This window comes from Zonotrichia leucophrys, chromosome 6, assembly GCF_028769735.1.
Source record: "Zonotrichia leucophrys gambelii isolate GWCS_2022_RI chromosome 6, RI_Zleu_2.0, whole genome shotgun sequence".
NCBI lineage: Eukaryota > Metazoa > Chordata > Aves > Passeriformes > Passerellidae > Zonotrichia > Zonotrichia leucophrys.
Genome location: NC_088176.1, coordinates 27,238,143 through 27,258,136, shown reverse-complemented (window position 1 = coordinate 27,258,136; position 19,994 = coordinate 27,238,143). Strand labels below are relative to the sequence as shown.

General features: G+C 38.1%; 1 protein-coding gene across 10 annotated transcripts in view; it reads right to left on the bottom strand.

Moving 5' to 3' along the window:
• Positions 1–19,994, bottom strand: part of GRID1 (glutamate ionotropic receptor delta type subunit 1) — a 511,036-nt gene that overhangs the window by 87,570 nt on the left and 403,472 nt on the right. For all 10 annotated transcript variants that reach the window (XM_064716077.1, XM_064716079.1, XM_064716085.1 and 7 more), the window contains 3 exons: positions 12,364–12,537; positions 2,517–2,678; positions 1,150–1,269 (listed from right to left, as the gene is read on the bottom strand). In XM_064716077.1, the coding sequence (XP_064572147.1) occupies positions 1,150–1,269; positions 2,517–2,678; positions 12,364–12,537 (456 nt within the window). The remainder of the gene's footprint in view (positions 1–1,149; positions 1,270–2,516; positions 2,679–12,363; positions 12,538–19,994) is intronic.

Genomic DNA, 19,994 nt, shown 5'->3' with positions numbered 1-19,994 from the left:
AGAGGCGTATTTTTGGCAACAGAAAATTTTCAATTATATCTCCTGGAACTTTATGCATTTCAAATACTTGTCTCCCTTCTGTTGAATTCCTAATAGATATTGCACAACTTTGGCTCCATGTCCAGAATCCTTGTGCCAAATTAGACTCTGAAGGAATCTCATGTTTAGCTGATAAAGATGATTATGTAAACAAAAATTGCTTGTTTTTCCACTTACACTTCTGTAATTCAGACAAATCAAAGCAAATCACAGAAACCAATGGCCAAATGAAAATAAGAAATCATATTTTAATTATTTTAAATTATATTTTTATTATAATATAATATATTATAATAAAAAAAATATATTTTAATTATTTGTGAAATTCTCTTTGTTCAGCTCTGTTTAATGTAGGACCCATTGATCATACCATGGTATTGTCTTTATTTCAACCATCTGCGCAGTTTAGAAACTACTTACAGCATGGGTTCCAATCAGAACCTAACTGTTCAACTGAGAGTTTCATATATTTTTGGAGCATCCCCTCTGCCTGAGTGTGTTAAAGGTAGCCTTCACAGAACACAACAATTTATTTCAATGCCATGGAACCACTTTAACTGACTTCTAGTCCTTGGCAGTCCTTGTTCCACCAGCTACCACCAATAGGTCAATCTTTACTTTTCATGACAGAGCATCTTTCATTTTGGAATTTCCTTCTCCAGAATTTTTTATTTATTTCAAATTCTTGCAGCAGCTCCACTTAAAACATCCTAGTGTGTTTAGGTAATTTATAAACTCAGCTGTCTTCCTTAGTAAGACAAGTGCCAATTGTGTTGTATCTTTCATATTTCTATTACAGCAATTCTATCTTAATTAACAATAAAATACATAAGCTAAATTGTGCAGTCTTCACTATTATATTCACAGGATGCTCATGGCATTGCATAGTTACTGCACACAAGAAATATCTTGCAGGATTTCTGCCCACCAATATAAAACCAGTTTTCAAGATTTAAGTGTGTAATAAATTAGAAAATATTTCTCATAAGAGTAAATGTCTTCTGCAGCATAGCACTAATTCATTCTTGAAGAATAACATTTTCTCCTGTGAGGCAGGATGTATATTATTCAGAGGAAAACAAAAGAGAAAAGGAAGCAGCATATCTTTACCCTCCGCACGTCTTTGCCGAATGTTTCGCTGTAGCTGGTGCCCAGTATTTCAAATTGGACATAGGGGTTGGCTCCATCTTCTCTGAACTCCATAACACCAGTCAGCCCAGTTATATGGCCCTAAGCAAGTAAGTTTGAGAAATTTCAGAACAGAAGACATCTGCCTTCATAAACACACCTCTGCATAAAATGTGTGCCAAATATGCTTAAATCATGTTTACAGTGTACTTAAATGTGGCCCTTGCATGTTCTTCAGTAGCTCAAACCCAGCACTAGACAAAAGACTTCAGTTTTTCAATTTTTTCAGAAAAATACTTTACCACTGAGACACCCAGTGTTTATGGCCATCAGGTCATTACTCTCCACAGAAACAGACCCCAAGGAAAAAGAGAAGGGCCTTAGTGGACTGTGAGACATCAGCCCTCCCAGTGTAACTGAGGGCAGCAGGCTCAGTTCTTGGCTGGAGTGCCAAGGCATCAACTCCCAGCCCAAAACAAAGACAATACCTGCTGTGCTCCCAAGAGAGGCATGAAGGAAAGACAAAATTGCAACTCTGAAACTATCACAGAGTTTGATTCTGGCTTTGTAGCAAAGCTTGAAGTGACATCAAAGTTCAAATTAAATTAGCAACAAAGGATAGCATCATTAGGACTTGTCAGAATGATCAAATTGCATCATTTGACTGAAGAAAAATTATTTAATCAATATATGTTTGGGAACAGGGAGTTTCTTCTGAACAACTGCAAAAGTTAGAATAGTAACAAATTAGGGTTTTTTCTACTATTACTTGTGATCAAGTAACTTTTATACAAGAAGTTGCCAAGTGTCTGCAAAGCCACAGGTCTGTCCATATTTGAGTATTTCAGCATGGTGCAAGACAGTGCAACTGTTAGTGACAGCTTAGCCAAATCAGATCCTTCTTGCTCTGCTCTGGATACAGCACACAAGAAGATCCTTACTAATGCTCAGCTAACTTACAAAGCTATCTGAGCTGTCAAAAATGGAACATAATTCTTAAACCTCCTCATTGGTTTTCCCTCTTGCCCACTTCAAGCCCCTTAAGTTATCCTTTTGCAAAAATGCATGAATCAGTGCCCATGACTATCCTGATCCTACTTCCTGCACAGAAGGCAGCTAGAGAACAGAAGTAGAACACACACCTCTGGTCCCACACAGCACTGTGTGTAACTTGTTTATCATAAATCATTTGCTTGTTTAAGAGCTGCAGATTGTCCTTGGTTGTTGTAGATCACTTGCTTGTAACACATCAAAGACAAGTTGAATACAAGTTAAAACCTTCAAATGCTCAAATAGACATGAAGCAACTCATTCAATTGCTCACAAAATGGTGGTTTGTTTTTTCTCACCTTCTTAATAGTCTCTAGCATGGATCTTCCTCCATTCCAAGGTTTGGTGGATTTCCTCATGCAGTTCAGACTTGCCATGCTGTGCCATTTCCTGTCCTCCAGTTTTCTGTGGAAAGCATTGGCCAGCATGAGCACACTGTCATACAGGTACAGGTTGGAAACCTGCAAACAATAATAAGAATGAGCCTCTTTTTTTTATGTGAGCACCTTCCAAAGAAATGATAAAAACCAGCAGAGAAAACAAAAGAAGGCATAAGTAAGAACTAAAAGCTGGGTATGTTTGACATGTTCAACAGCCAGATCATTTGAGACAAATGTCTGTGCTCCTGAGTCCCTCTGTCCAAGGGATTCTGGCACATGGGCACTGCCTGAGCGTTACTGCAATGCAGTGCTGTAAAGAGAGATCACGCTCCACATATAAACTCAAACTACAGAGGGAGTACAGCTATCTATCAATGAGAGACAAGTATTGCTACTTTTTCAGCCCTTTCAGCAAGGAGGGAGAGACAGGATGGAATTAAGTTCTTGGGGGTTTTATTCATTTGAGTAACTAGTAATTTCTGGAACAGCAAAATCCAATACACACACAACTCTTTAGAATAGAAGGAAGAGAAATGACAGTATTATTTTGGTCTTAGCATCTCTTTCCACCAAATATGCAAGAGATTGGTTATGTGCTACTTTCTCTGGAGCTACTGAATTTAGCCTTCTTAGTCTTCAATTCACATGAGAGAAACAGAAATAAACAATTGATGACAAAGACTCCAGAAAGAACAAAACACCACACTGGTAACGCTGAGCTACGTATTTAATTTTTCAAACCAAGACATGTCTAGCAATACATGATTAGATCTTCTGACAGACAGTGGTATCCAGCTCAGATGGTAAAACTTTAGTAGAGGAAGCTGGCTGAGACAACACTAATGCTAATAATAATAGTATTTCTTCTACCTATAGGCTTTAATCATGATCATCCCTTACTTTGCCATTTATCTCCTGGATTTTCTAGTCCACCTTAGGAAGTAATGCCTAGAGACCAGTAAAGAGTTGCAGGTGGAAGTTAATTCAGCTGCATAGTTCCTATAAATATGACACTTTAGGTGTCCCAATAAAAGTGACACTATGAAAGCTTAAACATTTATTACTGTTGAATCACTGGGTGCAAGTAAACTTCTGATGTTTGTAAGATGCTAATCTTCAGAAACAAAATGTTTCATGTTCCATAATCTGGAGTTTGATGGAAATTGAGAACTTGGCACTTTGAAATGTCTTCCAGTATAAGTAAATCTGAACAGAAGATATGTAAGCAAAGATTAATTTTGAAAGAATCAAAATACAAAGAAAAAAAAGGTATTGCAATACACACTTATTTAAGTGACTGAGCATAAAAAGGGATCTTAATATGAAAACAATGCAAAGCCTGTGAGATACTATCAGGGAGAATCTCTCTTGTCTGGCATTGCCATTTTTTTCCCTTCTTTTCTTTCCAGCCTTGCTGAACAAGCACTCCACATTGCCTTTATTTGCTATTTTATCCACATAAATCTTTTCTTTTTAGAATATTTCCTGAAGTAGTTATATGTCATACTTCCTCTGGTTTTAAGAAAAGTAATTAAGGAGTTGATAGGAGTCCCAGTAACCAAGTTTCTTCTGTTCAATTGCATCTGTTTCCCTATTCTGTAGGTATTTCCAAAGAACTTTCAAATAAAGCAACCAAGCAAATCCCTATTATTCAGGAGGGCACTTTTCTTCTGGGTTAAGCAACTCTTCACAGAAAAAAAAATCCAAACAAACCTCAAATCCCACAAGATACACCACCCCAAACCACAAAATCCAATTTCTTAGAAATAAGTTTTAAATACATAAGGAAAAATGCCATTTATTATAAGCCTTCACAATCCTCTTTGCTCCCAACTGAATTTGGTTGTGCAGACTCACTTTTAACTGACAACAAATTGTCTGCTGCCTTGGAACACCCACAGATCAGAAATGCCTTGTATGTTCTTTTGCAGTTCTGGAAAACTGCAGCCTCATTCCCAAAAACAGTGCTAGGTTTGCTAGCAGAGAGCTCTAAGGCAAAATACAGGATGCACTTGGGTACATTGCTTTCTGCTTTTCACGTGCTTGGAGAAGACACCACAGGTCTGCACATGTGACTGACAAAGCTTGGGAGAGTTGTACTGAGGATCTCAGCCTGCACAACCTGGCACCCAACTCAAATTACCTCCTGCTGCAGAGCAAAACAAAACAATCCTGTGCTTACCAACCCAATCCTCATTGTTCAGCTACACCTTTAATGGACTTTGCATCACTACTGTTCCATTAATTTGTTTGGAAAGAATGCTATGAACTGAGAGATAGCAAGATGGGGTCTGCACAAGAGGAGTCTCCACTGCATTTTATCCTTATTCTACATCAGGAGATCTGTACCAAGGCAGAAGAAAATACTGCAGAGAACACACCAGAGTATTTTTTTTGCCATGGAAAGAATTCTGCATGTTCTGTAGTATTATCCACTGGTATTTTGTCACTCTGGTTCTCTTCTGCTGAAAGCCTCATCCCAAATATGAGTAAATGATGCTTTTTAATCAGCAAAATTCCTTCCATCATATAATCATACTCTATTTACTCCAGTGAAAATGACATGCATGCATAACTACATTTTACTCATTACTCACTGAAGAGGCAATATCTATGGAAGAGTAAGTTGCATCTTACTCACACAATCAACACTTCTATTTTAGAACAGAAAATATGCAAGCTAGGAAAAAAACAGCATCAAAATTTCCACAATTAAGGCTGGATCTCTAATAGTAAAAAAAAAAAAAATCCAAAAACCACAAGCATTCTGGCCTGATGTCACAGTAAATTCAGGGCTCTAATAATTTTCTTTATTACATTCAAATACAGTCAAATATCTGCATATGTCATAAATCATATTTGCAATATGAGTTTCCTGTAACCTCCAGAATATGCTGTGAAAAGAAAAAGGATTCAGCAGACATGGCCTGTATACCCTTGTTACTGCACCTGCAGACATACTTTAATTTTCAGTGAACTTTCAAGTTCCCTGTGAGTATGGATTTGACCACTGAAAGGGAATTTTTGAGATACCCAAGGGTTCAGCTGTACTCTGATTCTACCAGTACTGTCAGAGGCATGAGAAAATAGTTAATTTTAAAAATTAATCTTCGGGTAGCATTCAGAATTGGTAGCAAAGCAAGAGAGAAATGAAACAAGGCAACATACTTGGCTACTTAGGGTTTTCAAAGCTCAGGAGCATTTTTTAATTCCCCTATTAGGATATTCATAGGGGAACAGAGGAAGAAAGGACATATCATTCTGAAGCGATTTCCCTTAATAGAATAAAAATTCCTAGACTAGAACAAAGTACTTGATTTTGGTCATGTTTGGAGGAAATTACAGTAATTTTTAGTGCTTCTTTCTCTCCATTGCTGACACTGTAAGAGCTGGAGGTACTGAAATGGTTTTTGATCTATCTGCTATAAGAATGATGGTGACTGCTTCACCAATATGTTAAAGAATATATCCTGCACATGAATAATTTTAGGCATGTTCTGGTTTATCTTCTGGAAATGATTCCATACTTTATGAAACTCTTTTTTGCACTGAAGAAATAAATCCACCATACACTAGTAGAGCAAGCAGAAATTTTCAAGAATGGAAATCTATCACAGTATTAAATGTCATTTCATAGAAGTTTCTATGTGAATTTCATGAGAGTTTCCAGAATGATTTTACTTTCAAAGTTATGTATGAAGAAAGCTCTTCGCTCCTTCAGAGGGACTAATCACAGACAAGTGCTCTTCTGAGAAGGCCAGCAAGCCACAAAGGCTGACCCCAACTCCTGAGTGGCCAGCAGAGCCAGGAATCCAGCCAGAGATGAGCTGGAAGGCAAGCTGACACTGAGATGCCACTACTTCAAAAACTCATTCCCAAGCTGGGCATCTGTACCCTACTGCTGCCAAAACTGCTCTGTGAGTGGCCACAGCAGTCAGCTCCAAGGATGAAGCAGATGGAAGAGGAGTTCAGAGCAAGTGCAGCCTGCCAGAAAAGCCTGCTGCCTGAGGAGGGAGATCATGGTGACTGCTATGCACACCCCAGCATGCCCTAAACCTGTGTGTCAACTTCCACAGCTCAAGTACTGCCCGGTGCAGTTGCACATTTGTGTCTCCAATGACAGAGTGCATCTTAGTGGGAGCAGCAAAGATTGATGCTTTATTCATGGTATAATGGTGTGCAAACAAGTATATTGTTAGAGCAGAGGGACTGAAAATTTGACTGCAGACAGCGGGCACCAGGGGACAGGGCCCGGCCATCCCTGGGACTGCGGCCTGCACTGCGGCCTCTCCCTCAGCAGCCCCAGCTGGTGGAGGCACACAAAGTGCCACACCACAGCCCTGTCCGCGCCACCACTGTCCCCAGAGCTGCCTTGGGAGCTGTTTGTCCTGGTCCTGCCCACAGCCATCATCTCTCGTGGGCCGAGCCCGCTGTGAGACAGCACACCAGTGCCTAGGTTATAAATACACACTTGCTGCTCAGGGAGAGCGGGATCACAGCCAGCACTCTGGCATTCATGGAAACACAGTCAAAAAACAAACGTTCATTAAAGACTCAAATGTCAGCTTCCAACTTCCAAAGGGCTATTTATTTATTATCCCTAAGGCAAATGAAATAAAAAGACTAAAATTCTCCTACAACTACCAAAAAAATCACGCCTCAACTGTATATTTATTCAAGCTTTCTGTCAGTAAGGCATCTAACTACTGTGTTACTTAGTGTTTTGTCCATTCTACTTTTAAGTATCTCAATGAGCTTTCCAAAGAGTTCTTTGAAAGACTGCACTCTCAGAATCTCTTTTTAATTTTTTAATTGATAAGCAGCTCTTCTTTCCTTCTAAATTTTCTCCTGTTTTTACACAGTTACACATATCTCAATACTCTTTCCTTCTTACAGGTTCTAGTCTCTAAATGCTCACTGTCCTTCAGCTATTTATTGTGGGCATTTATCATTATGAGTGTTTTCTTTGCCAGTATGTTTTGTAACAATGTGTCAGCAATAATACAAGGCCTGGATTACCCTGTAATGTTCAAGTTTGCTAGCTGGAGGCATTGGCTTCACTCACTAAACATCTCAGGAATTTGGCACAGCTAACACTAACTATGCAAGGAAAGTCTAGTCTTTATCAACTATGCCTTGATAAAGAGAACTGAACATAACCAAGAGTCAAACAAAAGGACAAAAGGTAAATGCTGGAATTGCAAAACAGCATAAAAGATTATAATTTTATCCTACCTCATTTATAAATAAATATAGGTACAAATTAGGTTTCAGAGGTGATAACAAACAAAAAATGGAAGTACTGATGCTTTCTTTGAGCCACTATTGTCTGCTTCCTGATTGAGCAGTGAACAAAAATCCAATGAAATAATTATGTAAATTGAGAAATCCAGCAGTCAAAAGAGGCAGAGAGGAAAAGATCATTGCAGAGCCTACCTGGGGTTTTAACCTCCAGTGTGATCACAAAATCCCCCATGGCCACGGGACACCCGCAGTGCTTTGGGGTTTTTAATGAATTCCTCTGCTAACACACCTTGTAGAAAACACACATCATTGGGCTTCAGGGAGAGATTTGTGCTGGGCAATGGGCAGTAAAGTCAGTTCAAGGATACTTTACATTCACATTGTACTCAGAAACAATTTCACTGTGACTGAACATCTGGCCAAAAATCCAAATTAAACTTTGCTAAAGAGACTAGCAAATATAGGTTTGCATTGAAAGAAAAGGAAAAATGTGGCTCATCAATCCTTTATGGGAGAAAGTGAATGCTTTAATAGGGTTTAATCAATATTTACTGCCCCTCAGTAGCACTCTACAGTTGTGTAATAATAGCAGTGTTAACAAGCCAAATGAGAGAAAACCATTTAGTTGGACAAAACTTAAGTTTAGGCATTCAAACACATCCTAAAAAACAACTTCACTTACAGTAGTTATATTGCAATGTTGCAATAACTCCTGAACAGAAAATAGATCAGAAATAAAAACCTAGCTTTGTAGGAGCAACTGCTAAGAGTTGCCTACATAGATATCTGATGGACACACCACTGAAGAATGAAATCTTTATTCAAGGAGAAGATCAGCTCTTTCAGTGAATATCCTCCCGCACTTCTCAATGTCTCCTCAAATATGTCCAAGCAATGCCAGGAATAGTTCTTCAGCTGAGAGGCTGGACTCTCAGTCAGGAATAACCTCATTAATTTTGTGACACAGTATACTGGAGTTTTCTTTTTGCCTTTTCAATCCTACTATGGATTTTGGGTCATGCTAAATTATTTCAGATACACTGTGTCCCTGTAATATATTTTAAAAGCTTTAGAATCTTACGTGGATTGAACTCATCAACTACATAAATAGTAAGCAAGGGCAAAAAAATCTAATGTGAATTACATTTCTAAAGAGAAATCTTTCTTAAAAAAAAAAATCTGATTTTGAATTTATGAATGCATTATGACTAACCTGATGAAAGAAAAAAATACCTTCACCAAAAATCGAGTTTGTAGAGTGCCATCAAAACTAATACTTCAAGAGAAATATTTTGGAAAGAAGCAAATTAGACAGCAAAAGATTTTCAAATTGAGTCTGTAAGAACATTCCTGAAATAATCTATAAAGTTTAATAGCAACTAGACCACTATGTACCATTCAAATGCCATGTGAGGATACATATTAGGCCTGGCTAGAACTATAAATCCTGAAGTGTTTCAGTGCTTTCTCTCCAGATGAGGCAATACTGACAACACTGTTGGCTCAAACCACAGGACACCAATGGCCAAGGGAAGAAAGCAAGTCCTAAACTGTGTCTTTTCTGTTTAGCAAAAGTCAAAGAGATGGACACAAAAAATCCTACCTAAGAATAAGACAGTGAGAAATGCAGTCCTCTGAAGTCAAATAAAAAGATCAAGACAGGAAACTTCATAAAGCTTTTTCTCCACTTGAAGCAGAAACCCAGATGAGTATATTATATGTGCAAGAAATAAGGGCATGAGCAAAATTTTGACAAGTGGGTTGATGGAATAAGATTGGATTTCCACAAAGCATTCAGAACAGATGAGTTTTTGGATGAGCTTGCAGAACAGCCTGATCTTTAAAAGGCTTGTCAGAATGCCAAACCGGGATGATCACCCACTGAAAAACAACCTTCCAGGATATGGTACTAAAGACACAGAGAACAAAATCGTTCCAAAAAGATTTTCATTAATTTAGCCAGAACAAAGTTAATAATCCATGACGTAAATGTTTCTTTCTTCACTAGCTTGTTAAAAGTGCTAAATTCTCCCCTAGAAAACACTACAGCTAGAGGTTGACAGAGATTAGCTTATTCTTCTTCAAAGTCATTAAATAAATAATTAACCAACAATAGCTGGTAAGTTACCTTGACAACAAACAATTATTAATATGAGACTGCCCAAGGGAGAATGAGGCAGGGATTTCCAAACTGTGGTGTTAATCAAAGTACTTCAAAGCAACACAAAAACTCAGTGCTGGCAGGCGGTCACTGCCTCTGGTGGATTCATGCAGCCTGACATGGAGCTTGGAGCTCCTGCAGCCTCTGGCAACAGGGGTAATTCAGTGATGTACTTCTCTACAGCAAAAGGTCACCACTATTTTTTTAAGCAGGAAAAGGGAAACAGAAAATTGCAACTACCTGAATTACAGGATCATTAATAACATGTCAGTCACACTCAATTTAATATGAGCTATATGCCCACAAGATGTTACGTAAGATATTTTGGCAAAACCTATGAAAAATAAATGTAGCTATGGAACACTTCAGGTATAACTGCACATGATAAAAGCATCCTGTATTCAATCTATATACACTTAAAAATATACTGGGGACAGCTAATTTGGAGAGCTCTCACATGTGCCCTCTGTCTTTCATGCCAACGCAATTGAACATGAAAGTTACAGAATCAGCTGCCAAAAACATTTTACCTCTGCACTTCTTTATCTCTCTTGGTTTTGAGGTCATAGAGAAGGAACCAGTGGGCAAAGCATAATATTACCATTCCATTCTCTCAAAGACAGTTTCTAAGGTGGTATAAAATTTCTGAAAGATAGATGCTGAGAGGGTTTTATTTCCAAAAATCCACATCTGGAAATCAGCAGGATGAGGGTCCTTATCTAAAGATCCTTATCAATTAAATTCAGTAATAGGACATGAGGATGGTGGTGCTAGCAAACTACCTCGCAGTTACCAGTTTGCAAATTTGCAAATTAGAACTTGCTCAGTGGCCTTCAGATGAGTCTCTGAATTAGATTATGCATATACCAGCATAGGCAACAATACTCAAAATCCCGCTGTAATGGAAGATTATTCCCCAATGAGTGATTTGTTGGTGCAGCATAGATAATTTTTCATTATGCTGGAAATTGCTTTGATCCTCTGAAATGAGCGGCCGTTGTTCTCATTACAGCATACCTCAGAGTTACTAACAAAGATCAAAAGTGTCTTTTCTTTCTGAGCCAAGGCAGACATAGCCTTTCCCCTGTGCTGAAAGAATACAGCCACCATCAGAACTACAGGGGGTGTGTTTGGCTTTTCCCAAACTTTGCCATGGCTAGGACAGAACCTGAGCCAGCAGAGCTTCTCTTCAAGGAAGAACTGTTCATATCTGCCCCTTAAAGGATTTCAGTCTCTGCAGCTACAACTTTTTAGTAGGGTGCAAATTTCCCTTGGGAAATCTTAACCCACTTTCCTTCCTGACATTCTGTCTCTCCTGGTCTGAAACTCTTCCAAGCCAGGACAGGATTCCATCTTGAAGGAGCCCTGACCCCACACACCCTCCTGAGCAGGCTGCAGCAGCCCAGGTTGGTGACAGCCTCTCCCCAAGCCTAACCAAGCCCCTTCTCCATCACCCCACCACACACATCTACACTGGACAGCCCACAGGCTCAACCACTCTGTCCTCATTCAACCCATCTCAGGTTAAGACTAAGTTAGCAATTAAATGTTTTTAAGTGAGTTTATAATATATGTCCCACTAAAGTTTATACCTATATTCAACACCTTCAATAGTGATATAAATAAGATTTTTAACTGTGTCTGAAGTAAACCAAAATACATAAGTCCCATTGAAAGTCCAAGGCCTTTGTTTCTAAATTATTGCACTATCATTGGAAATAGCACTTATTAAATAATATTTAAATGACTGCAAAAAAAATTCTGATATCTGGGACAATTTGCCAGGAAATGTCAAGATGTTGCTAACACCAGAGTCAGATGTGTTACCAAAACCTGAAACTTGAACTAGCAGTGCATATTTTACACGCTCAGACAATTAGCAGCTGCTGGGGACTTCTGAGACTATTGAAAGGGACAGACTGAATACATCAGCTTGATTCAGACCATTACCTAAATATGAAATGCTCTGCAGCCCAATACCTGTCAGAGTTCTATTATCCTCCCAGGTTAACTCTTTCACAACAGATGTTGAATAAGCATAAATACAATAAGCAAGCTGTAATATCACAGGACTATGATTGCACAACATTTTTCAAACATAAAAAGATTCTTAAGAGACTCAAATATGCAAAATCAGCTCTGACTTAGTGCAATCACTTGCTGATACTTCATGGATGTAATATCACATCTAAAGCACTCAGTACTGGGAAATAAAATAATTTAATAAAGTCAAGAAACATTGACCAGATCAGATTTATCTGTACTCATTTCCTTCCTCCTCTGAGTTCATACAGCCACAGAAAACTGTCCCATGGCAAATTCTTAAGATGGAATTTTTTTCTGCTGTGCACAGCTACTGACCTGCAGCATCTGAAGGTAGCCTTCCTGTGGATCACAGAGCAGTGAGGATATTCGGTGGTTGTTCCTCATGCACCTCTGGTTGTTGTCCCTTGCCAGAGGGAAAATCTGCCGAATCACTGTCATCCTCCCCAGAGCACTATGCACCAACTCTAATATTTCATTATCAGTGATTTCCTGTGAAGGAAGACACAGCCATTTAAAAACATATGTTTGTCCAGACATTTTATGTACTTCTTTCATTATTGGTTAAATGGTTTTTTTTAAATACAGTAGGGGAATTATTTTACAGATGCACATGCTTAGTCTACACCAAATGTAATTTTGCACTTAATAACAACAATGCTATTTTTTCATACATCATCTGAAACAAAAGAAAAGAGCCTAACACAGTACTATCCATCTTGGCAATACTACAATTTTGCAGATGTAGTTCCTCAAAGGAAAGCACCAAAATGGTCTCAATAGAGTTCTTAAAAAAAAAAAAAAAACACCTTGAAATGAAATTTATATAGAAAGACCTTTTGTTTGACAGACTAGAACCTCACTATATCCTCAGGACAAAATAACAATCGAAAAACATAACAGTCTTCAGGAAATATGGCTCTTTCACCTGTGAACAACATTACAAGAAAGCACTTTTCCCATAAGTACAGTAGATCATTTCTGCAGACTAATCCTGATAATGACTCAAGGAAGTCTTTTGAGGTTGTCTGTATTAGGAAATAAAAAATAGAAGAAACTTTATGGAGAGGTCTGACACATTTAGGAACATCAGTTTGCGCACAGAGAATAATTTGGGAGAAGATATAAGGAGACCTCAAGGACAGGCTGCTTTTCTCTCCAGGCTTCACAATTTCTAAAGCTTTGCTGCAGACCTTCACACACCCCAACCTCCTAATCCATCCTGGGACAGAGCCTGCATCTACTGCTCTTATAGGAAGGCTGAAGCCAGCTCCACTCCATGCTTTACACATTTTATGTTTAAAGAAAGACACAAAACCAAAACCTCATTTTTTACCCCAGTTTGAAAATCACAGGCTTAGCTGATCCAGGAATCATAACAAAGGTGCAGCTTGTGATGTTTTTGTCCTAGCAGGAGCTCACTGTGAGGAAAGGCAGGCACTGCTGCCTGCCCTCATGCCCCAGGCACCTGCTGTACATCCATCCCGGCTCCTCACCAGGGCCACCAGCAGCATGTGCAAGCCACATCAGCCCATCCCCAGCACAGCTGGAATGCCCTGGCTGCACAGCTGGGCCAGCCCAGTGCCCAGTTGCACAGGGCTCTCTCAGCCCCCTGCAGCTCAGGGGGCTGCAAATCACACTCATGTTGCTGCAGGTACTTGGTCAACAGGGTTCACATCTTGTGATGCATCCTCAGCAGAAGTGAGCCTGGCTCTGGACATTTAACATTCAAGAAAAAATTATTTTGTTTTCTTGCCATTTTCTCTGTCAAGCTGCGAGGGAAATGACCATGGGGTTATAATAATTACTTGTTATGGTTGACTAGTACTGTACCTTGGCTCAATTCAGTTCTTCTTTGCCAATTTCCCTTTTTTTGTTAGGAATGTGAATTTTTAACTTTGAAGAAGGTGAAATTCATTGCATTAATGACAGACCAACTGGTGTGGCATGAAAACAGTAAATCAGAAAACAAATACATCCTTATAGAAGACAAAGATTTTGAGAAATAGAAATAGAAAATGCTGGGTAGCATTTTCTAGCCTTGCAAGGAGACAATGTAGCAGACCCCCAGGCTCTACAGACCCCTCAAGATTTCCCATCTGTGGATCTGAGGGGTGTTAAAAGACGCCTCTAAGTTGAAGTCTGAGGGAGAGACAATTTAATGGCATAGCTTTAACTCATAACCTCCTAGGCTGCATCCCTTGGTAGGCACACTCAAACAAACTGGCTGAAAACAGAGAAAAAAAGAACCACACATCATCCAAACCTTCAGTTCAGCTCTCACCATACACATTTTGTGTCCCCTCCAAGTGATACACACCCTGTCAAAGATGTCTCAGAAACTCAAATATTGGTTGCTTGTGGAATTAGTTTATCTGTCTGTTTATCTGCACACACAGAACTTCAGTTAGTTTGCAAAACCACGTCATAGTGCTCAGGGGAATACTTAAATCTGCTTTAGTTGTGCTCAACTATCATAACACAAATCATAAAATGAGACAATTATGTTTCACATTACAATCTCTATTTTCCTAGAGGTAATGACAGAAAATTATAAATTTTAATGACATTAATAATTTAAAGAACTGAAACATATTTCCAGAAAATATATCCCTGAGAAAACTGGAGGATTAAACAGAACAGCAGTGAGAACAAGGATGCTCATGGAGACAAGCTAGAGATTTATTTGGATTTTTTCAGTAGTATCAATATTGTTTGATGGGTTATTCTAACTCCCCTCAATGCCCTAATTACATCTATAAATGAACACTTGTTGAAAATTCAGAAAACATCATTCCATTAGCTATTATTCTAGAAGATTCACCACAGCTTACCCTGCAGGTAGATTTGTTCAACATTTACATATTGCTGGCTTCTCTGCATCCCACATGAACAGACAGACACACACACATGCATATGTAAATAAAAAGATTGATCCTTTAAAGAAAGAACACTGTCTGCTTTTCTTAGCACAAAAAATGTTCCAATACAATGAACAGATGCTCTAATACAATGAATGAATTCTAATGATCTGTGCACGATCACCTGTCCAGCTCCCATCCTCACTGCCCTCCCACACACCCACTACTACACCTCACTTCTTTTACCCAGTGCTCCTAAAAGTCTCTACAGGGATGTAGTCCTAATTTAATTTAATTAGCTCCATTTCTAGAGATAAGGACTCTGCACTGGGTGTCCAGATGTCTTTCTCAGATCATAGTGAGAGCCTATACAGTAAAAGATGTGCTGATTTAACAAAATGTTATTCCATACTAAAAATTCTCTTGGGGGCCAGGGTGGAAAGCACACGAAATGATAGTAAAAGCTGGACAACACAAACAAAAAACCCACCATTGATATTACTGTGGAAAAAATTATTCACTGATAAAACAACTCATCAAAGTTCATCTATGACCTTGCTCCTAAATGACTGATTCTCTTTCTGTGTAATTCCACAGCATTAGAATCAGGCCAGTTCTAAAGCCCACAAATTTTTTTGGGCATGATGCAAGTACATATCCAGGACTGTTTCAAGTTTATGTATAACTTTCAAGCAGTCATCAGGAAAAGAAAACCCACAGATTTTTGTGGGAATAAATAAATAAATATAAATGCTGCAGTGCTGAAGATCGCAGCCAAAAGGAGAGAAGTGAGATTTCCTTAGGCAAGTAATAAATATAGAGTACCTGGAACACAATTACAATAAATTGTAATTGCAAATTGCTACATTTTGCATTGAAATGTGTCATTTCCTAAATCTTCTGAAATTTCTACACTGTGTTCCTAGTATTTCTATTCTATTTTTAAACTTTTTTTTACTCTGTATTTTTGTACAATTTGAGAATATCTTAGAATGTTTGCCCCACTTGCATTTGTAAATGATTAATAAAAGGTCTGAACTTTTCCAAGAAAAATTAAGATATAGGGAAGTGTAAAAATTTACCAACTTCTGGTTATCAAAGCAAACACAGATATCATTACACAGATTGGTGTGTTCAAATGAAGCAAAGAAAATAAGATTAGGCACTTCCATATGAAGAGGACCAGTGAGCAGGACCCCAGTCGTGGCTCTACCCAATCAAAAATTAGGCCACAGCAATTTGCACGGGGACTGTTGATCACTCAAAATGCACATAACATGGACATTTCTGGACAAATATTCTCCAAAAGAGTGAAGAAAAACACTGCAGTCATAAGTTTTTTTCTCCCAAAGTGAGTTTTCCCAATATTGCTCCACAGCCATGTGCTAAGAAAACTCTGCTCATCATTCATTATCTTACACCTGCCTACATGCTACCCCTGGGGAAAAAAGTATCTTGCTGAGATAGACTTTATCTGATAATTACTATTCTATTTTCTGCTCATTTTTCTCAACTTTCAAAAAATATCTTATAAAGGAAAATAATACAGAGGTGCCCAGATGACAGCTGAGAAGCCATTTGATTCTCAAATCAAGATGACCAGTAGTACCTACAGACATACTGGGCACATCTGATGTGAAAGGAAAGAAAACAAATACTGGCAGAAGCAACAGAAGTGCAGGATGGCAATGGAAAGTAAGAAGTAGTCACATCAGGGGGTTGATGAGACACCTTCTTGTCCCTCATGTAGAAAACTGCCCCTACAGACAATGAAACAGTGGTGAAGAGAGACCTGTGAAAACTGCAGGAAAAAGAATTGAGCTTGAGTCCAGAGCAGGATTAGCAGAAAGATGTTCTGAGTGAATGTCCTGAGAGGGGAAAGGAAAAGCATCAATAGCCATTTTTCTGCACTCTGCTCTGACTGATCACCTGGGCTGAGCTTGGGCAAGTTTTATCTGTCCACTCTAGATCTATAAATTAATCTGCTGGCAGCACCACCAGCATCATTTGGAAAGCATCATCTGTCCAAAAGGGAAGAATAAGGTCAACTGCTGTCTAAAATTTTTGACTGGTATTCAAGTGATGAGGACAATGTCATCCCCACATGGCCCAGAGTTCCCCAAGCCCCTTAGCACTCTAACTTCCTGTCTAAGGCTTCTCTGATGAATTGGCTTCTCTTGCTATACTTCCAAAATGTTTTCTTGCTTTTCCTGCAAAAAAAATTCCAAGAACTTCTCTTCTCACATCACTTTTCCCTTCTCTTTCACAGCTAAGAGGGCTTTTTTGATAAATATCAAAATAGTTGAGGAGAATTCAGCCAAATACATTAGACTTGCATTTGCTTTAGTAGTTTCTCTGCGCTTACTGATTCAAATCAGGATCGTTATTGAAAGAGAAAGATTGAAAAGAAAAAATATTAAAAAGCAACTTTTGCTCAGTGTTAATCAGAGTTTAGTTTTATTTTTTATTAAAACTTACAAGAATTTCAGGGGTTTTTTACTAATCAATACTTTGCTCTTCCTATGGATGTGGAATTTGTATAATACTCTATTTCTACAACTATTTGTTTCAGATTCTACTAATAATAATTAACTAGTTGCTACTAATCTACTAATAACAATAATAATGGATTTCTACTAATAACAAATGGGTCCCTGACTTTTTTTTTCAAGCATGACTTTCCTTAGCACTGTAAAAGCTACTGATGATTTTTTAAAAGCTCCAGTTATTAAGTTCAGGTTAGTACACAAGGATCAACTGGTCTTCCACATTCTATCTACAAAAAAAAAAGCATTTTTTTGCAGGGGCCATTACAAATTCAATTTACCTTTCTGCTATCCACCGCACAATGTTGCAGTGTAAGCTGTTTGATTTTTGTTTGCTTCTAAATGGGACAAATAACACCACAACTTTTTCTAAGAGATAAAGAAATGAGCTCATTTGCAACCTCAGATTCAAGTTACTCTGCACAGCATTAAACTGTATGTTGAAACAGAGGAATACAGAAATTCAGTCACCTGCTAACCTCCTCACTTCTTAAACCATTGTGCCCTAAGAAATACCCACAGGGGGTTGGCACTTAACTTAAAAGGACTTCTTTACCCCATAGTACATTCCTTTCGAGAGACTACCTGATCTTTTAGACAGTAAAAAAAAATGTAATGGAATTTCTGCTAGTTCTCCCCACTATTGCCGTGCTTGAAGTTTGAGAACTTAGAAGTGAATATTGAATTTCAGCATTTGTTAGTCCATATGGCAAAGAATGTGGTGATTCTAAAACTAAAAAAGAAGTTATTTAGTGCTAATCACAAATGTTCCTTTGTATCTGCTCTGATGTGGATTGATCTGAATCAATGAAAATCAATGTAATGTAAAATCAACAAATGGAAACTGTAGTCAAGAGGGAACTCTGATCTTTAGCTTTCAGACTTACTTTTTACACCTTACAATTAAATCTATTTTTAAAACATTAAAAGTGCAAGTAATTAATTACTAGGCATTCTTCTATCCAATAGAAGAATCTATCCATTCTTCTAACCATACTTTTAAACCATACTAACCAACAATTACAACATAATCCTCCATTACAAATGCCTGATACCAGAAAACACGATGCTCAGTTCATCCCTGGCTAAGTCAAATCACTGAGGTGGCCCCAAGGGTGGATTTGGCTGACAGAATCTAATCAAACACAGTCATTCCAGCTTATTCACTAGACAGAGAAGGATGGAGCTCCGTGATAGCTGGAAATCAACCATGACTCACAGATCTCATACATTCATGGTTACCACCAGAAGTACTGAATAAATGGTTCAGTAGAAGAATATGCAGTGACTCTTTGCATAAACTGTAATAACCACATTGAAAAAATATGTATGGACAGACCTAGAGCAGAAGGTGCAGATCAGAAAATAACCAGTGGCATTCAAAACACAGTTTTATTTGTCTTTCCATACTGACACTGAAATTATTTAGCTGACTTATATAATGTGAGTAGTATGATGAAAAATGAAGAATAAAAAACAAAAGCAGAATCAGGTGAGAAAAGAGACAGATGATGGGATGGAAAAAGGCAACCTAGGAAGTTGTTCCCATACACTCTCAGACTTGGATCATAAACCATTTTCCAATACTGGATCTAATTTCCACTGCAGAAGATTAAATTCTATTTCCCTTATATTTCCACATTGAAGATGTGATCATATTCTTGTTATGTTTGCACCAAGTTTTTCAGCCTTTACACATGGGTCATATTTTACCAAGCTTTCATCACACTAAATGTTTTCCTCTATATTTTCAACATTGTTCTGCATGCCTTGTTCTGTTTTAAAGTATTTTGCCCAAAACTTGCAATACTGTTCCAACAAAGCCAAGCTGATGTCAAACAGAGCAAAATAATTGCCTCCCTTACCTTACAATGGATGTTTCTGGTATCACATCTGAGGACTACATTTGCTAACTCAGCAGGACAACAACAGCACTGATTCTCATTCTGGCTTTTATCCACAAGGATTCTAAGCTGCTCGTGAAGGTGCTCACCACCTATACCTCATTTTGTAGCCACAAGCAAGGGCACTTCTCTATATTAAATCTCACCTGGTGGAGTGCTTCAAATTCACCTAAAACAACTGGAACTACAACAATGTGTTTTTAACAGTCTGGTAATAATTAATAGTTTCTATAAAGTCAGAATCAGGGAACTAAGTAAAAACATTACACCCCCATTTTTCAAGTAATCACCTCTCATTTTATCTTCTGCTATATATAAACTTTTTTATTGCTTTTCATGATCCCTGGTATGAGTCATTTTGCAACACAGCCTTATTTTATAATTCCTTACTTTATTACTCCTTTACACTCTTCCCTAGCCCTTTTCTTAAACCGCTTTTTCTTTAGAATTCATCTCTGATTTCAATTTCTGTGAAGATAACCCACTGTCACCATAAGAATACTTTGTTATGCCTTCATCTTCAGAGAATCCCAGTTCTTTAGCCACCCTTTACTTACTGAGTTATCTTTCCAAAAGCATTACTACTAATTTCCCAAAGCTGTGAAGTTGGACAATCTTTTGATGTCCATTATCCCCAT